Raw genomic sequence first — 21,026 nt, 5'->3', positions numbered from 1 at the left:
GACTGTTGTGAGGTGTATTAAGTGGCCAGTAAGTTATATCTTCTAATATTATTTTAAAAATATTTCATTGACATGTTAAGGTTTTAAAGCAAAGGGTTTAAATTTAGCAAATGGTAGAATATAACCAGCATAGAAGCATGGGTTATTACTATATTCTTATCTAAAATATTATTATTTTTGGTTTAGTGCTTAAATATATTTGAAACATAGCCATGAATATTTTTCAACCCAGACATCTGTTTCAAGTGGGAACGAGGTGGTTGAGAGAGTTTATTAGAGTGGCCTCTTATTTCAGGCCAACTTAAAACCACTTGCTCAGGATAAGTTATAATTTTAGTCAGACAAATGGTAAAAAAATGATTTTAAAAATTATGATCTTTTAAATGTTTTCCAGGAAGGACTATTATCTATCAAATATTATACACTTGACAGCACTAAATGTGTGGTCACACCTCTGTGGAATCTCAGTATAATTGTGGATGATGAGAATAAATGTATTTTTCTGAGTGTTTACCCCTGCCAGGTAACAGTGATACAAAATTACCTATTTGTTCAAGCTGTAATATGAATTTAAGATCAATCTGTCGAATATCAGTATGAAGAAGAGCTGTAAGATGTTGCCTACCATAGGCCACTGTCCCTAAGTCAATCTATACAAGCCTATTATTTTTATTGTTGTATTTATTATTGTAGTAAAAACACAAAATTGACCATGGTAACCATTTTTAAATATACAGTGTAGCAGTGTTAATTGTTGTGCAACAGATCTCTAGAACTTTTGCATCTTGCACAATTGAAACTCTACGTCCATTGAATAAAAACTTACCTTTTCCTCCCATCTTCCGCCCCTCAGCCTCTGGCAAACACCGTTGTATTTTCTGCTTCTGAACAAGCTTATTACTTTTCTAACCCAAGCCTTAATCCTCCGCTTACTTCCTTGTATTTATAGATGATACCTCTATTCACTCAGTTCTTCAACTCACATCTCTGAGATTTAACTTTAGCTTCTACATTGACTTTATCATGCATGTCAAGTAACTCTGTCCAGTTACATGCTTTGAATAGCCTCATCATTTTGCTTTCCAGAGCAATGTTTTCCACTCTGCCTACAGCTCTGCCTTCAGTGGCATACTGCCCCAGATTTTCCAAATATTTTCCCAAGTTACCTTTGAAAACTTTCTATTTGGAGCTCTGGGCTACCAGCCACCCTCAGCTATAGTCTGAGGCTATTTCTTGTATCTACAGATAAATAGATCTCCCTAGCAGTTAGAGGTACTTAAGCCTAGTGGGAGGTTAAACATATGAAATCCTGCCAGACTATATGCTTGATGGAGAATAATATGGTCTCAGCACTATTTCAGGGTTTTCAATCATTTAAAATAGATGCTGGGTTTAATATAGTAGTCAATCTCCATCAAACATATTCAGAAAACCTTGAATCATTCAATTCAACAAACCACTGCTCATGTGGCACTCATAGAAATTTGAGTGATGAGAAATATTTAGAATATCTTTGTTCCTACTGCGAACATTTCCCTTGAATGTTTGGAGGTTCACAAACTTGACCAAAATCATGCAGGGACATACTGGGTGTCTGTGGTCATGTTGCTGATGATTTATGTTGCACTTTCATTTTACAGGCTTTTATACTTTTCATGATTCCTCATAAACTCTTCATGAAGTAGAGAATATGTATAGGAAGCTCTTTTCATAAAAGGCTTTTAAAATGGGGGCTTGTAGAGAATTAATATTTCTAGGCAATAGAGATAAGTCTTTCTTTTGAGAGGGGCCTTACTTAGCTTCCTGAGCATTGTGTATAATCAAAATGCAGATCAAAGTTCTCAGTAATTAATCACACAAGGCCAGGCATGGTGGCTCACACCTGTAATCCTAGCACTTTGGAAGGCCAAAGCAGGAGGATCGCTTGAGACCAGGAGTTAGAGACAAGCCTGGGCAACACAGATAGACGCTGTATCTACAAAAGCAAAATGAAACAAAACAAAACAAAAACCAAAAACAAAACAGTGGCCTGGTATGATAGTGCACACCTGTAGCTCAAGATACTCAGGAGGTTGAGGTAGAAGAATTACCTGAACCTGGGAATTAGAGGCCGAAATGAGTCATAATTGTACCACCGCACCCCAGCCTGGGTGTCAGAGAGAGACAATGTCTCCAATCATTCAATCAGTCAATCAATCAATCAATCAATCAATCAATCAGTCAGTCATTCAAGCAAACCACAGGTATTTACTGGCTATCTAATGTGATGGTTTTTCCGACAAGGTTGCATAAGAAATACTTGGAGAACTGTGGAAATGTAGGTTCCCAGGCACTGTTCCTGCAGGTCCTTATTCATCAATCGACTGGGCTTAATAATGCGCTTTAAAATTCATTTTTTATTGTGATAAAATATGCTTAACCATAAGGTTACCATTTTAACCAGTTGAATAAAGTACATTCACGTTGTTATGCAACCATCGCCACTATCCCTCATCAGAACTTAATACGCTTTTATAAAACCCTTGGTAAATTTAAGGCAGGGATTTCAAACCATATTTTGTGAAACATTGATATACTGTGAGTTTAGAATTTTGCTAAGCATGATATGAAAAGCAAGATACATGAAACATGATTCCTGGGTTCATGCAGTTTACTCTGACAGAGGAACAAAGTATAGTACATAGGGGATAATTAGGGAGTAAACCTAGACAGAAGAAGATTAAGGGATACGTATGTACATACACAATATACAGATGGATGGGTGCCAGAAGTCAGACAATCACATAAATATGTTTGAAAAATAATAAATGCCATGGAGGGGTGGATCTGGTTGCAGAGAAGTATAGAATATTGCTAAGCATAAAGACAATGGTTGAATAGTTCCAGGCGAAGGAATTAATATGACCATGTAAGAACCCTAAATCTGTTTCTTCAAAGATTGCATATTAACTGATACAAGTCAAAGTTTACACTTACATTAAAGGTATTTCTCACTTGAAGGTAAGGGATAAATTACACTTCACAAATATTTTAGCAAGGAGCCAAATAGATAAGTAATCATAATAGTGTTTGTGGTTTGAGTCACATTGTCACAGCAAAAATTCATAGATTGTTTCAAGTGAAGATTAACCAGATGAGTTATTAACTTGCTCTTCCTCATAGCTAAAACATTAAACAGAATTTCTTCTTTAATGGTTCAAAGTACCTGCACCTGGCGTTCTCAAGACTGCAGACCACAATTTAGAGTTTAAACCTCTAGATCTCCTCTAGGATGGGTGAGGGCCAGTTTCCTAGCACTGTGAAGCAGAGAAGGACCGAGGGTTCTCAAATACTGTTTTCCCCAGTAGTTCTTCCCACTCTATTCCCCTTATCATTTCCAGGAATAGAGCTGTTTGAAAAATTTGTAACATACGTCAGTTTGTTTATCCTTCCCTTTACTGGTTTATGATTCAGATTTCACATTTTTGTTACTCTTTGCTTCTCTGTCTTTACTGTGTTCTTCTATGTTTCTATCTTTTAAAAATCCTTTTGCTGTTGAGAGAGTGTCTCAGAGTTGAGGACACTGCCATGGTTTGAATGTGTTGCCTCCAAAATTCAGGTGTTGCCAATGTGATAAGATTAAGAGGTGGGGGCCTTAAGAGGTGATTGGGCCATGGGGGCTCCTCCCTAGTGAATGGAATTAAGACCTTTATAAAAGAGCCTTCATCCAGCTTTCAGCCTGCTTGTCCTGCCATGTGAAGACTTGGCGTTTCTATGTTTTGGAGCATGCAGCAATAAGATGCCATCTTGAAAGCAGAGCAAGCAGCTCTCTCCAGAAAACTGAACCTGCGGGCACCTTGGTCTTGAACTTCCCATACTCCAGAACTGTAAGACATTTTGTTTTTTAAAATAAATTACTCAATCTCAGGTATTTTGTTATAGCAGAACAAACTAAGATACTAATAAGACATGGCAACTAAATGCAATATAGTGTCCAGGATTGGATCCTGGGACAGAAAAAGTATACTAGTAGAATAACTGGTGAAATCCAAACAATATATATAGTTTATTTGGCCATATTGTACCAATGTTAATTTCTTAGTTTTGACAAATGTGATGGTTATGTAAGATATTATCATTAGAGGAAGCTGAGTGTAGGGTATACAGGAACTCTGTACCATCTTTGCAAATTTTCTGTAAATCTAAAATTATTTCAAAATAAGTTTACTTAAAAAATCATAGTCAGGTGTGGTGACTCACACCTGTAATCCCAGCACTTTGGGAGGCCGAGGTGGCTGGATCACCTGAAGTCAGGAGTTTGAGACCAGTCTGACCAAGATGGCAAACACTGTCTCTACTAAAAATACAAAAAAATTAGCGGTGCCAGTAGTCCTAGCTACTTGGGAGGCTGAGGCAGGAGAATTGCTTGAACCTGAGAGGCAGAGGTTGCAGTGAGCCAAGATCGCACCACTGCACTCCAACTCCAGCCTGGGTAACAAGTGTGAAACTGTCTCAAAAAAAAAAAAAAAAAATTTTTTTTTTTTGCTGTAGTTTTGACTGGGTTCCAGGAAGGTAATAAAGATGCATGTGTTTAATCTCTCATTTTAGCCCAGAATTTAAAGTTCAGATATTAACCCCCTTTGTAAGATAAAAGTTTAAATCTGTTCAAAGTTGCATTCTTTTGGTCTTGTGAGTTAAATATCAAAGGTTTTGGAGTTCTCCCTTGTTTCTCACTGAGTGTCTTGTTGAACTGGTTGGAGACACCTGGGTGGAATTGGCATTCTTCTCACAGTTGCAACCTAGAATGGGTGAAATTTCTTCAGGACTTCAGCATATGTATTAGTTCAGTGTTAAGTTTTTAAAACTAGGCTCTTTTAAAGCACACAAAGTAATAATGGGGCACATAAGGTTTTTACATCACTAGGCCCATAATTTAGAAAATAAGTCATTTCTAAGCCTCTAGACCAGTTTTCTCTGATGAAATTATTCTTAGAATCCAGGTTGCATTGCTACCAAAAATTATGCCAGTGAGATGGCAAATTTTACTTTTAGCATCTGCTGATGCTCCTGGCCGAATAAAAAACCTCTTCCTTCTTTAATCTGGTGTCTGAGGAGTTTTGTCTGCGGCTTGTCCTGCTACATTTCTTGGTTCCCTGACCGGGAAGCGAGGTGATTAGTGGATGGTTGAGGCAGCCCCTTAGGCAGCTTATGCCTGCCCTTTAGAGCATTCCTGTGGGGGACTTTGGCCAGCTTGAGCGATGCAGACCCTGAGAGCGCTCCTGGGTAGGCAATTGCCCCAGTGGAATGCCTCCTCAGAGCAGTGCACAGCAGGCCCCCGTGGAGGATCAACACAGTGGCTGAACACTGGGAAGGAAAGGGCACTTTAAGTCCGGACATCTGAAACTTGGTAAGGCTAGTCTTTGGAACTTGCCCACTCCATTTGAGTGGAAGCGTGGCCTGATCACCCATGGTGTGCCTGTACCAGCACTTTGGTTTTTGTTTTTGACTTGACTTGAATTGCTTGATACTTTGGATTTGGTTTTGACCTGGCTTGGATTTCTGGATACTCTGATTTTGGTTTTGATTCTGGTTTGGTATAAACTGAAAAGGTATGTGTGCGCCCTTTTTACCTGTTCTTTGTTTTGTGGTGTGCGTGTGGTGTGAGCGTGGTGTTTTGTCTCTAGGAAACATAGGTCAGACACAAAGTGAGCCCACTCTGCTAGAAACTATGTTGAAAAATTTTAAGAAGAGATTTAATGGAGACTATAGGATTACTATGACACCAGGAAAACTTAGAACTTTGTGTGAAATAGATTGGCCAATATTAGAAGTGGGTTGGCCATCAGAAGGAAGCCTGGACAGGTCCCTTGTTTCTAAGGTATGGCATATGTCACAAGGTAACTGGTAAGTTAGGACACTCAGACCAGTTCCCATACATAGACACTTGGTTACAGCTTGTGCTAGACCCCCCACAGTGGCTAAGAGGGCAAGCAGCAGCAGTGCTAGTAGCAAAGGGACAGATAGCCAAGGAAGGATCCCACTCCACTCGCCGAGGGAAATCAACTCCTGAAGTTCTGTTCCACCCAATATCAGAAGATCCATTGCAGGAGATGGCACCAGTGATCCCAGTGGTGCCCTCCCCTTACCAGGGAGAGAGGCTCCCCACTCTTGAGCCCACAGAACTTGTGCTTCCGCAAGATAAACATATCCCTAGGCCACCCAGAGTAGATAAGAGAGGAGGTGAAGCCTCAGGAGAAAGCCCTCCCTTGGCAGCTCATTTGTGACCCAAAACTGGGGTACAAATGCCCCTGAGAGAGCAGCGGTATACTGGGCTAGATGAGGATGGTCACATGGTGGAGAGGCATGTTGTTGTGTACCAGCCCTTCACCTCTGCCGACCTTCTCAACTGGAAAAACAATACCCCATCCTATACTGAAAAGCCACAAGCTCTAATTGATTTGGCCCAAACTATTATCCAGACCCATAACCCCACTTGGGCTGATTGCCACCAGTTGCTCATGTTCCTCTTTAACACAGATGAAAGGTGGAGAGTGTTCCAAGCAACAACCAAGTGGCTAGAGGAACATGTACCAGCTGATTGCCAAAACCCCCAAGAGTATGTAAGGACTCAGTTACCAGGAACCGACCCCCGGTGGGACCCAAATGAAAGAGAGGGTGTGCAAAGGCTGAACCGATACAGGGAAGCTCTCCTGGAAGGATTAAAGAGGGGAGCCCAGAAGGTCACAAATGTTAACAAGGTCTCTGAGGTCATTCAGGGAAAAGAAAGTCCAGCACAATTCTACGAGAGACTGTGTGAGGCCTATCGTATATATACTCCCTTTGCTCCCGATAGCCCTGAAAATCAGCACATGATTAACATGGCTTTAGTTAGTCAAAGCGCAGAAGACATTAGAAGAAAACTGCAGAAACAGGCTGGGTTTGCAGGGATGAATACATCACAGTTATTAGAAATAGCTAACCAGGTGTTTGTAAACAGGGATGCAGTAAGCCGTAAGGAAAATTGCAAAGAGAATGAACGCCAGGCCCGGTGAAATGCTGACCTGTTGGCTGCAGCAATTAGAGGGGTTCCCCCAAAGAGGCAAGGGAAGGGCGGCCCCAGGAAAGAAACTCAGCCTGGCTGTCAGAGTCTGCAGCATAACCAGTGTGCTTATTGTAAAGAAATGGGACATTTGAAGAACAAATGCCCTCAACTAAAAGGAAAACAAGGATACTCAGAGCAGGAGGCCCCAGACAAGGAGGAAGGGGCCCTGCTCAACCTGACAGAAGGGTTTTGGACTGAGGGGGACTGGGCTCAAGTTCCCCCAAAGAGACTATGGTCAGGATGACAGTTGGGGGTAAAGACATTGATTTTATTGTAGATACTGGTGCTGAACATTCTGTAGTAACCATCCTGGTCGCCCCCTTATCCAAAAAGACTATTGACATAATCAGAGCCACGGGGGTTTCAGCAAAGCAAGCCTTCTGCTTGCCTCGGACTTGTACTGTAGGAGGACATAAAGTGATTCATCAGTTTTTATACATGCTTGACTGTCCCTTGCCGTTGTTGGGAAGGGACTTGCTTAGCAAGCTGAGAGCCACTATCTCTTTTACAGAGCATGGCTCTTTGCTGCTAAACTTACCTGGAACGGGAGTCATTATGACCCTTACAGTACCCCAAGAGGAGGAATGGAGGCTTTTCTTAACTGAGCCGGGTCAAGAGATAAGACCAGCTCTGGCTAAGCGGTGGCCAAAAGTGTGGGTGGAAGACAACCCTCCATGGTTGGCAGTCAACCAAGCCCCCGTACTTATAGAAGTTAAGCCAGGGGCCCAGCTGGCTAGGCAAAAACAGTCCCCAGTCCCCAGAGAAGCTCTTGAAGGTATCCAGGTCCATCTCAAGTGCCTAAGAACCTTTGGAATTATAGTTTCCTGTCAGTTTCCATGGAATACGCCCGTCCTGCCGGTTCCCAAGCCAGGGACCAAGGACTACAGGTCGGTACAGGATTTGTGCTTGATTAATCAAGCTACAGTGACTTTACATCCAACAGTACCTAACCCATACACATTGTTGGGGTTGCTGCCAGCTGAGGACATCTGGTTCACCTGCTTGGACCTGAAAGATGCTTTCTTTAGCATCAGATTAGCCCCTGAGAGTCAGAAGCTGTTTGCCTTTCAGTGGGAAGATCCGGAGTCAGGTGTCACTACTCATTACACTTGGACCCAGCTTCCCCAAGAGTTCAAGAACTCCCCCACCATCTTTGGGGAGGCATTGGCTTGAGACCTCCAGAAGTTTCCCACCAGAGACCTAGGCTGTGTGTTGCTCCAGGACGTCGATGACCTTCTGCTGGGACACCCCACGGCAGTCGGGTGCGCCAAGGGAACGGATGCCCTACTCTGGCACCTGGAGGACTGTGGGTATAAAGTGTCCAAGAGAAAAGCTCAGATCTGCCGAGAGCAGGTACGTTACCTGGGATTTACTATTCGACAGGGGGAGCACAGCCTGGGATCAGAAAGAAAGCAGGTCATTTGCAATCTACTGGAGCCTAAGAGCAGAAGGCAGGTGAGAGAATTCTTAGGAGCTGTGGGGTTTTACAGACTGTAGATTCCAAACTTTGCAATATTAGCCAAGCCTTTGTATGAGGTCACAAAGAGGGGGGGACTGGGAATATTTTGAATGGGGATCCCAACAACAGCAAGCCTTTTACATTGTATGTGTCAGAGAGAGATAAAGGAAAAATTTCTGTCAGCTGCAGCATTGGGGCTACCCGATCTGACAAAGCCTTTTACATTGTAGGTGTCAGAGAGAGAAAAGATGGCAGTTGGAGTTTTAACCCAAAAGATGGGGCCCTGGCTGAGGCTGGTGGCCTACCTCTCTAAACAACTAGACAGGGTTTCTAAAGGATGGCCCCTGTGTTTGAGGGTCTTGGCAGCAACTGCTCTGCTAGTACAAGAAGCAGATAAGCTGACTCTTGGGCAAAACCTGAACATAAAGGCCCCCCATGCTGTGGTGACTTTAGTGAACACTAAAGGACATCATTGGTTAACGAATGCTAGACTCACCAAGTACCAAAGTTTGCTCTGTGAAAATCCCCACATAACCATTGAAGTTTGTAATATCCTGAATCCCGCCACCTTGCTCCCGGTATCAGAGAGCCCTGTCAAGCATGACTGTGCAGAAGTGTTGAACTCTGTTTACTCTAGCAGACCTGACCTCCGGGACCAGCCTTAGGCATCAGTAGACTGGGAACTATATGTGGATAGGAGCAGCTTCATCAACCCACAAGGAGAGAGATGTGCAGGGTATGTAGTGGTAACCCTGGACACTGTTGTTGAAGCCAGATTGTTGCCCCAGGGCACTTCAACCCAGCAAGCTGAACTCATTGCTTTAATTCGGGCCTTAGAACTCAGTGAAGGTAAGACTATAAACATTTACACTGATTCTCGGTATGCCTTTTTAACCCTTCAAGTGCATGGAACATTATATAAAGAAAAGGGCCTATTGAACTCTGGGGGAGAGGACATAAAATATCAACAAGAATCTTGCAATTATTAGAAGCAGTATGGAAAGCCCACAAGGTGGCAGTTATGCATTGCAGAGGACACCAGCGAGCTTCCACCTTGGTGGGTTTGGGGAATTCCCGCGCTGACTCGGAGGTTCGAAAAGCAGCATCCGCCCCCTTCTGGGCATCAGTCACAGCCCCCCTGCTCCCTCGAGCACCTGATCTTGTACCTACTTATTCTAAAGAAGCAAAGGACTTTCTCCAGGCAGAGGGAGGACAAGTGATGGAGGAAGGATGGATTCGATTACTAGATGGGAGAGTAGCTGTGCCACAAATGCTAGGAGCTGCAGTTGTACTGGCTGTGCATGAAACCACCCATCCAGGTCAGGGGTCACTTGAAAAGTTGTTAGGTCTGTATTTCTACATCTCGCATTTGTCAGCCCTTGCCAAAACGGTGACGCAGCAGTGTGTTACCTGCTGACAGCATAATGCGAGACAAGGTCCAGCTGTTCCACCTGGCATACAAGCTTATGTAGCAGCCCCCTTTGAAGACCTCCAGGTGGACTTCACAGAGATGCCAAAGTGTGGAGGTAACAAGTATTTACTAGTTCTTGTGTGTACCTACTCTTGGTGGGTTGAGGCTTATCCAACACGAACTGAGAAAGCTCGTGAAGTAACCTGTGTGCTTCTTCGAGATCTTATTCCTAGATTTGGACTGCGCTTACGGATCGGCTCAGATAACGGGCCGGCGTTTGTGGCTGACTTGGTACAGAAGACAGCATAGGTACTGGGGATCACATGGAAATTGCATGCCGCCTACCGGCCTCAGAGTTCCAGAAAGGTGGAGCGGATGAATCGGACTATCAAAAATAGTTGAGGGAAAGTATGTCAGGAAACAGGATTAAAATGGATACAGGCTCTCCCTATGGTATTATTTAAAATTAAATGTACCCCTTCTAAAAGAACAGGATATTCCCCTTAGGAAATATTATATCATAGGCCCCCTCCCATATTGTGGGGACTTCCAGGCACTCCCCGAGAGTTAGGTGAAATTGAGTTACAGCGACAGCTACAGGCTTTAGGGAAAATTACACAAACAATCTCAGCCTGGGTAAATGAGAGATGCCCTGTTAGCTTATTCTCTCCAGTTCACCCTTTCTCCCCAGGTGACCCAGTGTGGATCAAGGACTGGAACGTAGCCTCTTTGTGCCCAGGGTGGAAAGGACCCCAGATGGTTATCCTGAACACTCCCACCGCTGTGAAGGTAGAGGGAATCCCAGCCTGGATCCACCACAGCTGTGTAAAACCTGCAGCGCCTGAAACCTGGGAGGCAAGACCAAGCCTGGACAACCCTTGCAGAGTGATCCTGAAGAAGACAACAAGCCCTGCTCCAGTCACACCCGGAAGCTGACTGGTCCACGCACGGCCGAAGCATGAGGAATCTCATCGTGGGATTCATTTTCTTAAATTTTGGACTTATACAGTAAGGACTTCAATTGACCTTACTCAAACTGGTGACCGTTCCCAGTGTATTCATCAGGTCACTGAGGTAGGACAACAAATTAAAACAATCTTTCTGTTCTATAGTTATTATGAATGTATGGGAACGTTGAAAGAAACTTGTTTGTATAATGCCACTCAGTACAAGGTATGTAGCCTGGGAAATGACCAACCTGATGTGTTTTATAACCCATCTGAGTCCCCTGCAACCACCGTTTTTGAAATAAGATTAAGAACTGGCCTTTTCCTAGTTGATACAAGTAAAATAATAACTAGAACAGAAGAAAAAGGAATCCCTAAACAAGTAACTTTAAGATTTGATGCTTGTGCAGCCATTAATAGTAACAAGCTAGGAACAGGATGTGGTTCTCTTAACTGGGAAAGGAGCTACAGAGTAGAAAATAAATATGTTTATCACGAGTCGGGGGTTTGTGAAAATTGTGCCTTTTGGCCATGTGTTATTTGGGCTACTTGGAAAAAGAACAAAAAGGACCCGGTTCATCTTCAGAAGGGGGAAACCAAGCCCTCCTGTACTGCTGGTCACTGTAACCCACTGGAACTAATAATCACCAATCCCCTAGACCCCCATTGGAAAAAGGGAGAACGTGTAACCCTGGGGATCGATGGGACAGGGTTAAACCCCCACGTTGCCATTTTAGTCTGAGGGGAGGTCTACAGGCGCGCTCCCAAACCAGTGTTTCAAACCTTTAATGAGGAGCTGAATCTGCTAGCACCAGAACTTCTGAAAAAGACAAAAAATTTGTTTCTCCAATTAGCAGAAAATGTAGCTCATTCCCTTGATGTTACTTCTTGTTGTGTATGTGGAGGAACCACTATCGGAGACTGATGGCCTTGGGAAGCCCGAGAGTTGGTGCCCACTGATCCAGCTCCTGATATAATTCCATTTCAGAAGGCCCAAGCTAGCAACTTCTAGGTCCTAAAAACCTCAATTATTGGACAATACTGTATAACTAGAGAAGGAAAAGGTTTTATCATCTCTGTAGGAAAGCTTAATTGTATAGGACAGAAGTTGTACAACAGCACAACAAAAACAATTACTTGGTGGGGCCTAAATCACACTGAAAAGAACCCATTTAGTAAATTTTCTAAATTAAAAACTGCCTGGGCTCATCCAGAATCTTATCAGGACTGGACTGCTCCTGCTGGACTATACTGGATATGTGGGCACAGAGCCTACATTCAGTTACCTAATAAATGGAGAGGTAGTTGTATTATTGGCACTATTAAACTGTCCGTTTTCTTATTACCTGTAAAAATGGGTGAGCTCCTAGGTTTCCCTGCCTATGCCTCCCGAGAAAAGAGAGGCATAGTTATAGGAAACCGGAAAGATAATGAGTGGCCTCCTGAAAGGATCATACAGTATTATGGGCCTGCCACATGGGCACGAGACGGCTCAGGGGGATACCGAACCCCCATCTACATGCTCAATCGGATCATAGGGTTGCAGGCCGTCTTAGAAATAATTATTAATAAAACTGGCAGAGCTTTGACTGTTTTAGCTCGGCAGGAAACGCAAATGAGAAATGCTATCTATCAGAATAGACTGGCCTTGGACTACTTGCAGCTAAAGGAGGAGTCTGTAGAAAATCTGACTTAACCAATAGCTGCCTACAAATAGATGCTGAAGGACAGGTGGTTGAAAACACAGTCAGGGACATGACGAAGTTGGCACATGTGCCTGTACAGGTTTGGCATGAGTTTGATCCAGAGTCTTTATTTGGAAAATGGTTTCCAGCTATAGGAAGATTTAAAACCCTCATTGTAGGTGTATTGCTAGTAACAGAAACTTGTTTGCTGCTCCCCTGTGTATTACCCTTGATTTTTCAAAAGATAAAAACTTTTGTTGCTACTTCGGTTCATCAGAAAACTTCAGCACATGCGTATTATATGAATCACTATCGCTCTATCTCGCAGAGAGACTCAGAAAGTGAAGATGAGAGTGAGAACTCCCACTAAAAAAAGTGAAAATTCTCAAAGGGGGGAAATATAGAATGATACCACCACTTCTCCTACTGTCTTTCCCGGCTTTTCCCCGTCTCCCCTTTTCCCTAGTTTATAAGACAGGAGGAGGGGGAGGAAGCAAAAAGTTGGAAAGAAACAGAAGTAAGATAAATAGCTAGATGACCTTGGCACCACCACCTGGCCCTGGTGGTTAAAATAATGATGATAATATTAACCCCTGACCAAAAACTACTAGTGTTATCTATAAATTCCAGACATTGTATGAGAAAGCACTGTAAAACTTTTTGTTCTGTTAGCTGATGCATGTAGCCCCTTGTCATGTTTTCCATGCTTGCTTGATTTATCATGACCCTTTTACATGGATCTCTTAAAGTTGTAAGCCTTTAAAAAGGCCACTTATTTCTTCTTCAGGGAGCTCAGTTCTTAAGACGCGAGTCTGCCGACGCTCCTGGCCGAATAAAAAACCTCTTCCTTCTTTAATCCGGTGTCTGAGGAGTTTTGCCTGTGGCTCGTCCTGCTACAAAATAAACTTTATTTTCCCTTTCTTCTTTGTTTTGCTTGCTACAGTACTAAATCATGTGTGGGTTCTGATTAGTGATGAGGCTTCCATCTTCTCTGCTGGGCAGGTGTCTTTAGCTTTGCAGTATGGAATTTCTTAGGTCTAAATAACCTGTCTCCTAAGGAAGGGCTCGTATATGTAATTAAGCCAATCAGACTGAACTAGACTATGTGGTGGAGAAATGACTTGACCTTGTAAATTCACCTTGTGAATTATAGATTACCCTTGTAATTTGGACTGGATGGTTCTTTTTTTTTTTTTCGGTTGATTGGTGGTTGGAAGCTGTCCTGTGCACTGAGGGATATTTAGTTGCACTGCTGACCTCTATCCTCTAGATGCCCACGGCACCCACCCACGCCAGGTGTGACAACAAAAATGTCTAAAGACATCCTCAAATATCCCTAGGGAGGCAAAATCATCTTGGCTGAGAACTGTTTCAGGACATGCAGAACTGATTTCTTTCAATTTTAAAAGCACAAAAGTTGTTCTGCCCATCTAGGCCTGAAAATGTCTAATCCCACTTCAGCTAATCTGGAATGCCAGGCCAGCCTGTGGTCACATCATTTAACATTAAACCACAGTGACCTCCAGCTCTCCCTGATATCATGCTTTCCAAGTGGCGGTCATTTTTTGAATGGTCGCCTTCAAGAATAAAATTATCTTGAGGCTTAAAACTTGGAACTTCTTTCCCAGGCCATAGCAGTTAGTCTGTTTATGATTGAGTTATTTTACAGCTGGGTTTATACAGATCCATTTATTTCTGAGGACGTCTGGAAGTCTGGAACTGATCAAGTAAGCCTGGAACTGACCTCTTGGCCAAGATAAGGATTAGTGGACAAGTTAGTAATTTAAAATATACCAGTGCTAACTTGTTTGCATTGTCTAGAGATGTTAGGTTGATGGTTTACACCTGACTTAACTGGATAACCAGCTTGGGCTATATGACTAGTAGGACATAAAACAACCACTGGAAACTTCTGCTGGAGCTCTTACAAAACCAAGGCTCCTCACTGATACCCTGGCAATTCATAATCTGGAGATAAAGCAGATTCTGTAACTAAGAAAGGACACTTGGGAGTTGTACCCGGAGCTCCCTCAGACCCTGAGGCTTGCTGGCACTTATTTTCTTCATGTGCTTTGCCTCTATCAAGCCTTATGAGGGTAAGCTCGCAGAGTCTTAGTCCCTTCAATTCTCCGAGTTGTGTCATCTTTGCAAAGATCGTCTGTACAGCTGTTTATACCCATGTGACCTAGTGTAGGGGTACTAAAACCATCAGGGTGGAATCTCCCTGTCTCTCACTGAAGTCTATGGGCCATGAGAAGCCACTTTAAATTTCATTTTGTTACCTTCAATTCTTCAAACATATCCTTTTTAAAAAAAAACATTATTGGGACGTAATTCACATGTCATAAATTCACTCTGTGAATGTATACAATTCAGTAGTTTTTACTGTATTCATAAGGTTGTACAATTGCCTTATGCCAATTACCTAATTTCACAATATTTTCATCACCCCCTAAAAAACCCTGAACCCATTAGCAATTATGTCACGTTCCCTCTTCTCCAGCTCTGGCAACAACTTTGTCTCTATGGCTATGTCTATTCTAAACTGTCCTAGTCTGCTTAGATTACTGTAACAAAAATAACATAGACTGGGTAACTTAACAGAAATTTCTCAGTTTTGGAGGTTAGAAGGTCCAAGATCAAGGTGCCATACCAGCAGATGTGGTATCTGAGGGCTTTCTTCTTGTTTGTAGATAGCTGTTTTCTCCTTGTATACTCACGTGTAGAGAGTAGGGAGTGAGAAAGCAAGCTGTTGTATGTTTTTTTTTCCCCCTCCCCCCCACCCAGAGTCTATCCTGCTCAACTGCACTCTTTTTCTAATGGGCACTAATACTATTCATGAGGGAGATACCCTCATGACCTAGTCACCTCCCACAGGCCCCATCTGTTAATATCACATTAGGGGTTAGCATTACAACATGTGAATTTTGGGGTGGGATACAACCATTCTGTTCACAGCATGGACATTAAAAGTAGAATGGGTGAAATTTCTTCAGGACTGCAGCATATGTATTAGTTCAGTGTTAAAGTTTTTTTAAATCAGGCTCTTTTAAAGCACACAAAGTGATAATGGGCCACATAAAGTTTAATATGTGTGCATACAGTACGGGGCACATATAATATGTGAGATCTTGTGATTGGCTTTTCACTTAGCATAATGTTTTCAAGGTTTGTCTATTTGTAGCATATGAATGTAGCCATTCATTTTTTATGGTTGACTGCCATTCAGTTGTGCGGATATACTATGTTTTAGTTATGTTTTGATAAACCTTTGACCATTCTGAGTAATGCTGCTATGAACAACTGGAAACATGTTTTCATATGGGGCATGTTTTATTCTCTTGCTCCCGAATGTTCACAGCAGCAGAATGAGTGGATATGCATGCCCACTTTCTGAGTTTTAAATTCCTGTTCTGGGGGTAGGGGAATGAGTAGCGGATAGAGAGAAGCCAGGGCTGGTTTCAATTTGTGGAACTTCCTTCACTTCAAGAGAAATGATGGGAATAGGAAAAAAATTTCCCTCTTAAAATATTGTAATACCTCCTTTCTCAAATTTGCCTCTCTGCTTCCATTCTCAGATTCCCCGTTTCTCCTAATCTTTCAGTGAAAGTAGAAAAATAAACTCAACACTGCCCGGTCCAAAATCATTCAGTGGCACCCCATTGCCTACAGGATAATGTCTATGCCCTTGGGGCATAGTTTTCTTTGTACAGTTTTCTCAGTTAATTTAATCAGTTACTTTTTTGTTGGGCATTTGGTGTTTTTTTTTTTTTTTCTGTTACCTTACTCATTTCAATAACGGTTTCCAAAAACAGTTAAACTTCCACATTCTTTATCAATAAAGAGTTTTTACATCTTTTAACTATGTCTGTTTGCCTGTTAATCATATCACCAATCATATTGAGAAAACTGTGCACCAACATGAGTATGAAAAGAAAGCTGTAGTTTTTATAAAACCAAATTTAATCCTTCTTAAAGTGATTTGCTAGAAAAAGGAGCTTTCTAATTAACTTTGAATATGGAGTAAGAATTAGATGATACTGTGGCATTAGAGTTAATCTTGTTGGTTGTGATAAAGGCATGGTGGTTATGTAGAGGGAAGGTCTGATTTTGGGGATGTTTAACAAGTATGGGTGGTAGAACATGATTGGGATTTGCTTTAAAATGTTTTAGAAAGTGTACATTGAAATCAGAAAAATTACTTAAAAGTAGAAGCCAAGTAATGGGTACGTGAACATTTCATTTTGCTATTCTCCCTTTTTGTGTATTCATTAAATAAAATTTATTACAAATTTTAATGTTAAAGTAAACTCATTGAATATAACATATTAGCCATAAAGGATTGGAAAAATATTTTGTCTAAAATAACAGTGGCCTCAGAAGGCTTTTCAATTCTTTCAAATAATCACTATTTAAAATTGAAAATTACAGATGCCTAATTTTGTGGTTATAATTTTTTAGGAAAAATGAAGTTCAGTGGATCCATGTTTGAAGAAATCACCTTAGTGTGATTTCTAACAATAGATAATATAAATTTACATACTTAAGAGGAAATACATTTAAGAATGTATGTATTTTTGAAGACTTTTCAACTCAACTTAAAAAAAACTATATTTTAGAACAATTTTAGCTATACAGGAAAGTTGCCAAGCTAAAACATTCCTGTGTATTTCTCAGTTTCCCCCACAATTACCAACTTATGCTACCACGGTATATTTGCCAAATCAAAGAAACCAACGTTGTTGTATTACTGCTAAATTCTAGACTTTTTTCATATTTCAGTTTTTCCATTTTCTGTTCCAGTATCCAATCTAGGATACCATGTTACATTTAGTCTAGCAGTTTCTCAGTCTTAATTTTCATAACTTTGACAGGTTGGAGTACTGGTCATGTGCTTTGTAGAATGTTCCCCAATCTGTGTTTATATGATTTCCCGCCACCGCCCCCCCATGTTTAGACTGACATAAGTTTTTTTTTTTTTTTTTTTTTTTTTAAATACCATGGAGGTGAAGCCCCTTCTCATAGTATCAGGTACTTGCTTTCCACATTGTCTCACTGGGAATGGTGGCCTTCACTAGTTGCTTAAGGTGGTGTCTGTCAAGTTTCTCCATTGTAAGGTTACAATCCTGTTCTGTACTCTATTCTCTGAAAGTGAATCACTAAGTCCAGCCAGTGCTCAAGGCTGGGAGAGGAAGGGAGAGTATCTACTCATGTTTTATTTTTCTGTACATAAAAGGAAGACTTGTTCCTCCCCTACTTGCCCCACAATTTATTCAATCATTTATATCAATATGAACTCATATTTATACCATACTTTGGGTTGTGATCCGATACTACATTACTAATTTTTTGTTGTGATTGTTCAGATTATTCTAGTTTGGGGCACTGACAGGTCTTTCAAATTAGCTGTATTCCTTTAATATGATCTGATCTTTTGAGGCTTTTTTGACTACTACTTTACTTTTTCATACAGAAAATCCTCTGGACTCACGTTGTATTTCCCTGCCTCAGTCCTAGAGGTAGCTATTTGTCCAAGAAGCTGTTTTCATTTACTGGAAAATGGAAATTTTCCATTTTGTATTTAGAAATTCAGATCTGGGTATAGTCATTTTTACTGGGTGGCACTACTTTGAGGCCCTTTCATTGTGTAACCAGATATATTGATTATTAACTATGATTGTAATCATGTCATGCAAGAGAGCTTCTGCTTTATTTAAAAACATCAATCTCCTCATCTGTAAAAATGAGGCTAATACTTTCCTTATAGGAATGATTTGAGTATTAAATGGAACAATGTTTGTGTAATAGAACGCCTAGTGGTGTTTTTCATGTTTTCCTAGAAGTGTGGCAAAGCCCTGAACTGAGTACAGATGCTTTTAATTAGTTATATTCTAATTCAGGGAGGTGTTAGTACTGGGACCAGCTGCTGGTTTAGAGTTTACTCTTATGCCCCACCTCTGCCACTGCCAGACTTTGGATATTGGAGAAGGCCTACCATTTGGGTAGTGAGGCCTTTCCTCTCCTTTACTACATTCCTGGTGGGAGACCCCAGAATTGCTGTCAATTTTGAAGTTGTCCGAAGTGTCAACTGCACTGAGTTGGGGACTGGAGGCTGATGGTTCCCAGTGCTTTGGGGTGGGATGAAGGGGCAGGAAGGAATGAGGGAGCTCAGTCTTCCTAAGACACTTGAGCCTTCCTGCCTGAGTGCCCCAGGGGCTGGATGGAATGGAAATAAAAAACTGTTAGAATCTGTCCTTGTTCAAACGGAGACCATGAGAGGGCTGTGTCCTCTCAGGAAGGTGGCTGAGGGAGAGCAAGATATGTGGTATCCACAGCAGATCTTCCAGGTTAGGAGCTGTGCAGTGGGAGGCTCCAGTACCTCCCCAAACACTGAGAGAGCTGGTATGGGATGTCTGTTACACAGAGGCAACCCCCAGAGAAGCAGGGGGACCCCACCACACTGCGGGGACATTCTAGGGGGAAACCTGCCCATTCTCTTCCTCCCTTCACCCCAACTTGTAGGGCAAAGCATAGAAGAGCAAGTGGGTGAGGACGGGCCAAGTTCCCCACGCTCAGCTGCTTGAACCTCAAAGTCCAATCTGTAGAAAAGAGAAATTTGGTTTTAAAGTGAGTCTACAAGTTTAAAATGAAAAGGGCTGGGTCTCTGAGAATCAGTATGAGACTGATCACTGTTAAGGAACTTAAGGGGTCAGAAATCTTGGTAAGATTGTTTACCCCATCCTGTAAGGATGACAAAATCCCATAGAGCATAATGGGGACAACTATTAACAGAAACAAATAGTCTCCATGCCCTCCAAAAGCCCCAGTAAGCCAAGACTCCTCCAAATCTTATTACTTATAGAGATCTAGCATGGAACCTGGCTCATGTTGAGTGTATGAGAGATGTTGGCCTTTATTATGAGGGATGTTTTTAATTAGTTTGGGCCTGTTATCATTATATGATTAGCAAATCCAGAATTTGTCCTTCTAGCTTGCCTTTTGGTTACATATTATGTGTTAAGGAAAACAATATAAAAAGGCTCCCTTAGTGCTCCCTTAAACCCCTACTACACTACCAAATTCAAGGACTTGCCTAGGATAGTGTCTGAAGGGAGAGGGCCAAAGGCAATTGGAGATAGTGTGTACTTTAGGAAGTCTCATAGTAGGACCACTTCCTATAGTATAGGGTTTTGGGCAATTTCTCTGGGGAGAGATGAGCTCCTATCTTCAGTGGCAAACTTGCAGCCTCATATTACATCAAGCCTGGAAGATGGTGAAACTTGAAGCTGGCTTTCCATTTAAAGTAGAATACTCTAATGCAAGCCCAAAGAAAATATGATACCATGGAGAGAAACTACAAAAGGTCAAGACATGCATTTGGTTAATATGTTGTAAGAAGCTGGTGTTCAGTTGAATAGGTCATTAGTCCTCTGTGATACAAGGGATGAATATTATCACCTGACAGCTAAGCAGAATGGAAAGGAAAAACTGTTAGAATCTGTCCTTGTTCAAAAGGAGACCATGAGAGGGCTGTGTCCTCCCAGGATGATTTTTATTAAATTATATTTTCCAAGCATCCTAAAATGTTAACAGTTTCTGGGAATACTGACAAGAAACAAACAAACAAAAAATGGACAAAATGATTCTTAGAGTAAGCTAGGATGTAAATCTAAATTGTCTAAGATAATATTGAACTTAATTCCAGGGATTAAAAACATGACAATTGATGTTACGTTACATCTGGTGTTGTAAGTCCAAATTCTGGGTCCTCTAGAGAAACATGTTAGAGTACCCCTTTCCTCCATCACTAATACTTATCAATCTCCATTAGCACATAACTATGAACGTCTAGGGAACCACAAGTCTTACACTCTGCTGGATGCCGTGGGAAATAACTAAGAAGTTCGACACAGGTGCTCCCAAGAACTTGCTTGCGAAGGAAAAAGTGCCTAAAAAAGGTATTTTAAGTGTGGAACTTTTGGATATTAGTTAAAATAACTTAGATATTTAGAAATGGAAAATATCAGCATGACAAGTCAAAGCAAAGTAGAAATAGACTGAATGGGCAGATGACAAGCAGATTTGTCTGAATGCCAGGTAAGAAGACGGGAGTTAATTGGATCCATGTTCATAGAAGGGAGGTCTCAAAGTTTGGGCTTGGAGTAAGTTCTATAGTGGATTCTGAGCAACTGGTGTAGCTGCTGGGAATGGGAAAAACTGACTCATTACCACCTGAAGATGTCTCTCTCTCTTTCTCTCCTGGGACCTCTCCTCTAAGTGCATTCCCCTATGCCATTTTCAGTCATTAACGTTTTAGCTGAAATTATTCCCTCAATCCATCTAACGGGCTCCTTAGGGCTCACTTACAGATTTCTGCTCTCCTTTAACCCTGAATCAGGAAGACTGAACTCTCATGTCTAAGCCTTTCAGGCTGAGTTTTTAC

At 41.7% G+C, this 21,026-nt stretch overlaps 1 protein-coding gene across 5 annotated transcripts; it reads left to right on the top strand.

Moving 5' to 3' along the window:
- Positions 1 to 2,038: 2,038 nt before the first annotated feature.
- LOC108583947 lies at positions 2,039 to 13,439 on the top strand. Of its 5 annotated transcripts, none has more exons than XR_004180081.1 (3): positions 2,039 to 3,866; positions 8,153 to 8,434; positions 9,178 to 13,439. XR_004180081.1 is itself a non-coding variant. In XM_031658837.1 (3 exons), exon 1 carries the CDS (start codon positions 7,313 to 7,315, stop codon positions 8,252 to 8,254), a length of 942 nt encoding a protein of 313 aa, XP_031514697.1. In that variant the 5' UTR covers positions 5,491 to 7,312; the 3' UTR covers positions 8,255 to 8,434; positions 9,178 to 10,260; positions 10,691 to 13,439. The 5 variants fall into 5 exon arrangements, 4 of the variants coding, with proteins under 4 accessions (XP_031514697.1, XP_031514696.1, XP_021785816.1 ...); XM_031658837.1 differs by lacking the exon at positions 2,039 to 3,866 and having other exon boundaries at positions 5,491 to 8,434; positions 9,178 to 10,260; positions 10,691 to 13,439; XM_031658836.1 differs by lacking the exon at positions 2,039 to 3,866 and having other exon boundaries at positions 5,491 to 8,434; positions 9,178 to 10,260; positions 10,643 to 13,439.
- The last annotated feature ends 7,587 nt before the right edge of the window (positions 13,440 to 21,026 follow it).

Source organism: Papio anubis, chromosome 19, assembly GCF_008728515.1.
Source record: "Papio anubis isolate 15944 chromosome 19, Panubis1.0, whole genome shotgun sequence".
NCBI classification, from domain to species: Eukaryota; Metazoa; Chordata; class Mammalia; order Primates; family Cercopithecidae; genus Papio; species Papio anubis.
Note: the sequence above shows the minus strand (reverse complement) of the source record. Positions and strands in the feature narration are given on the sequence as shown.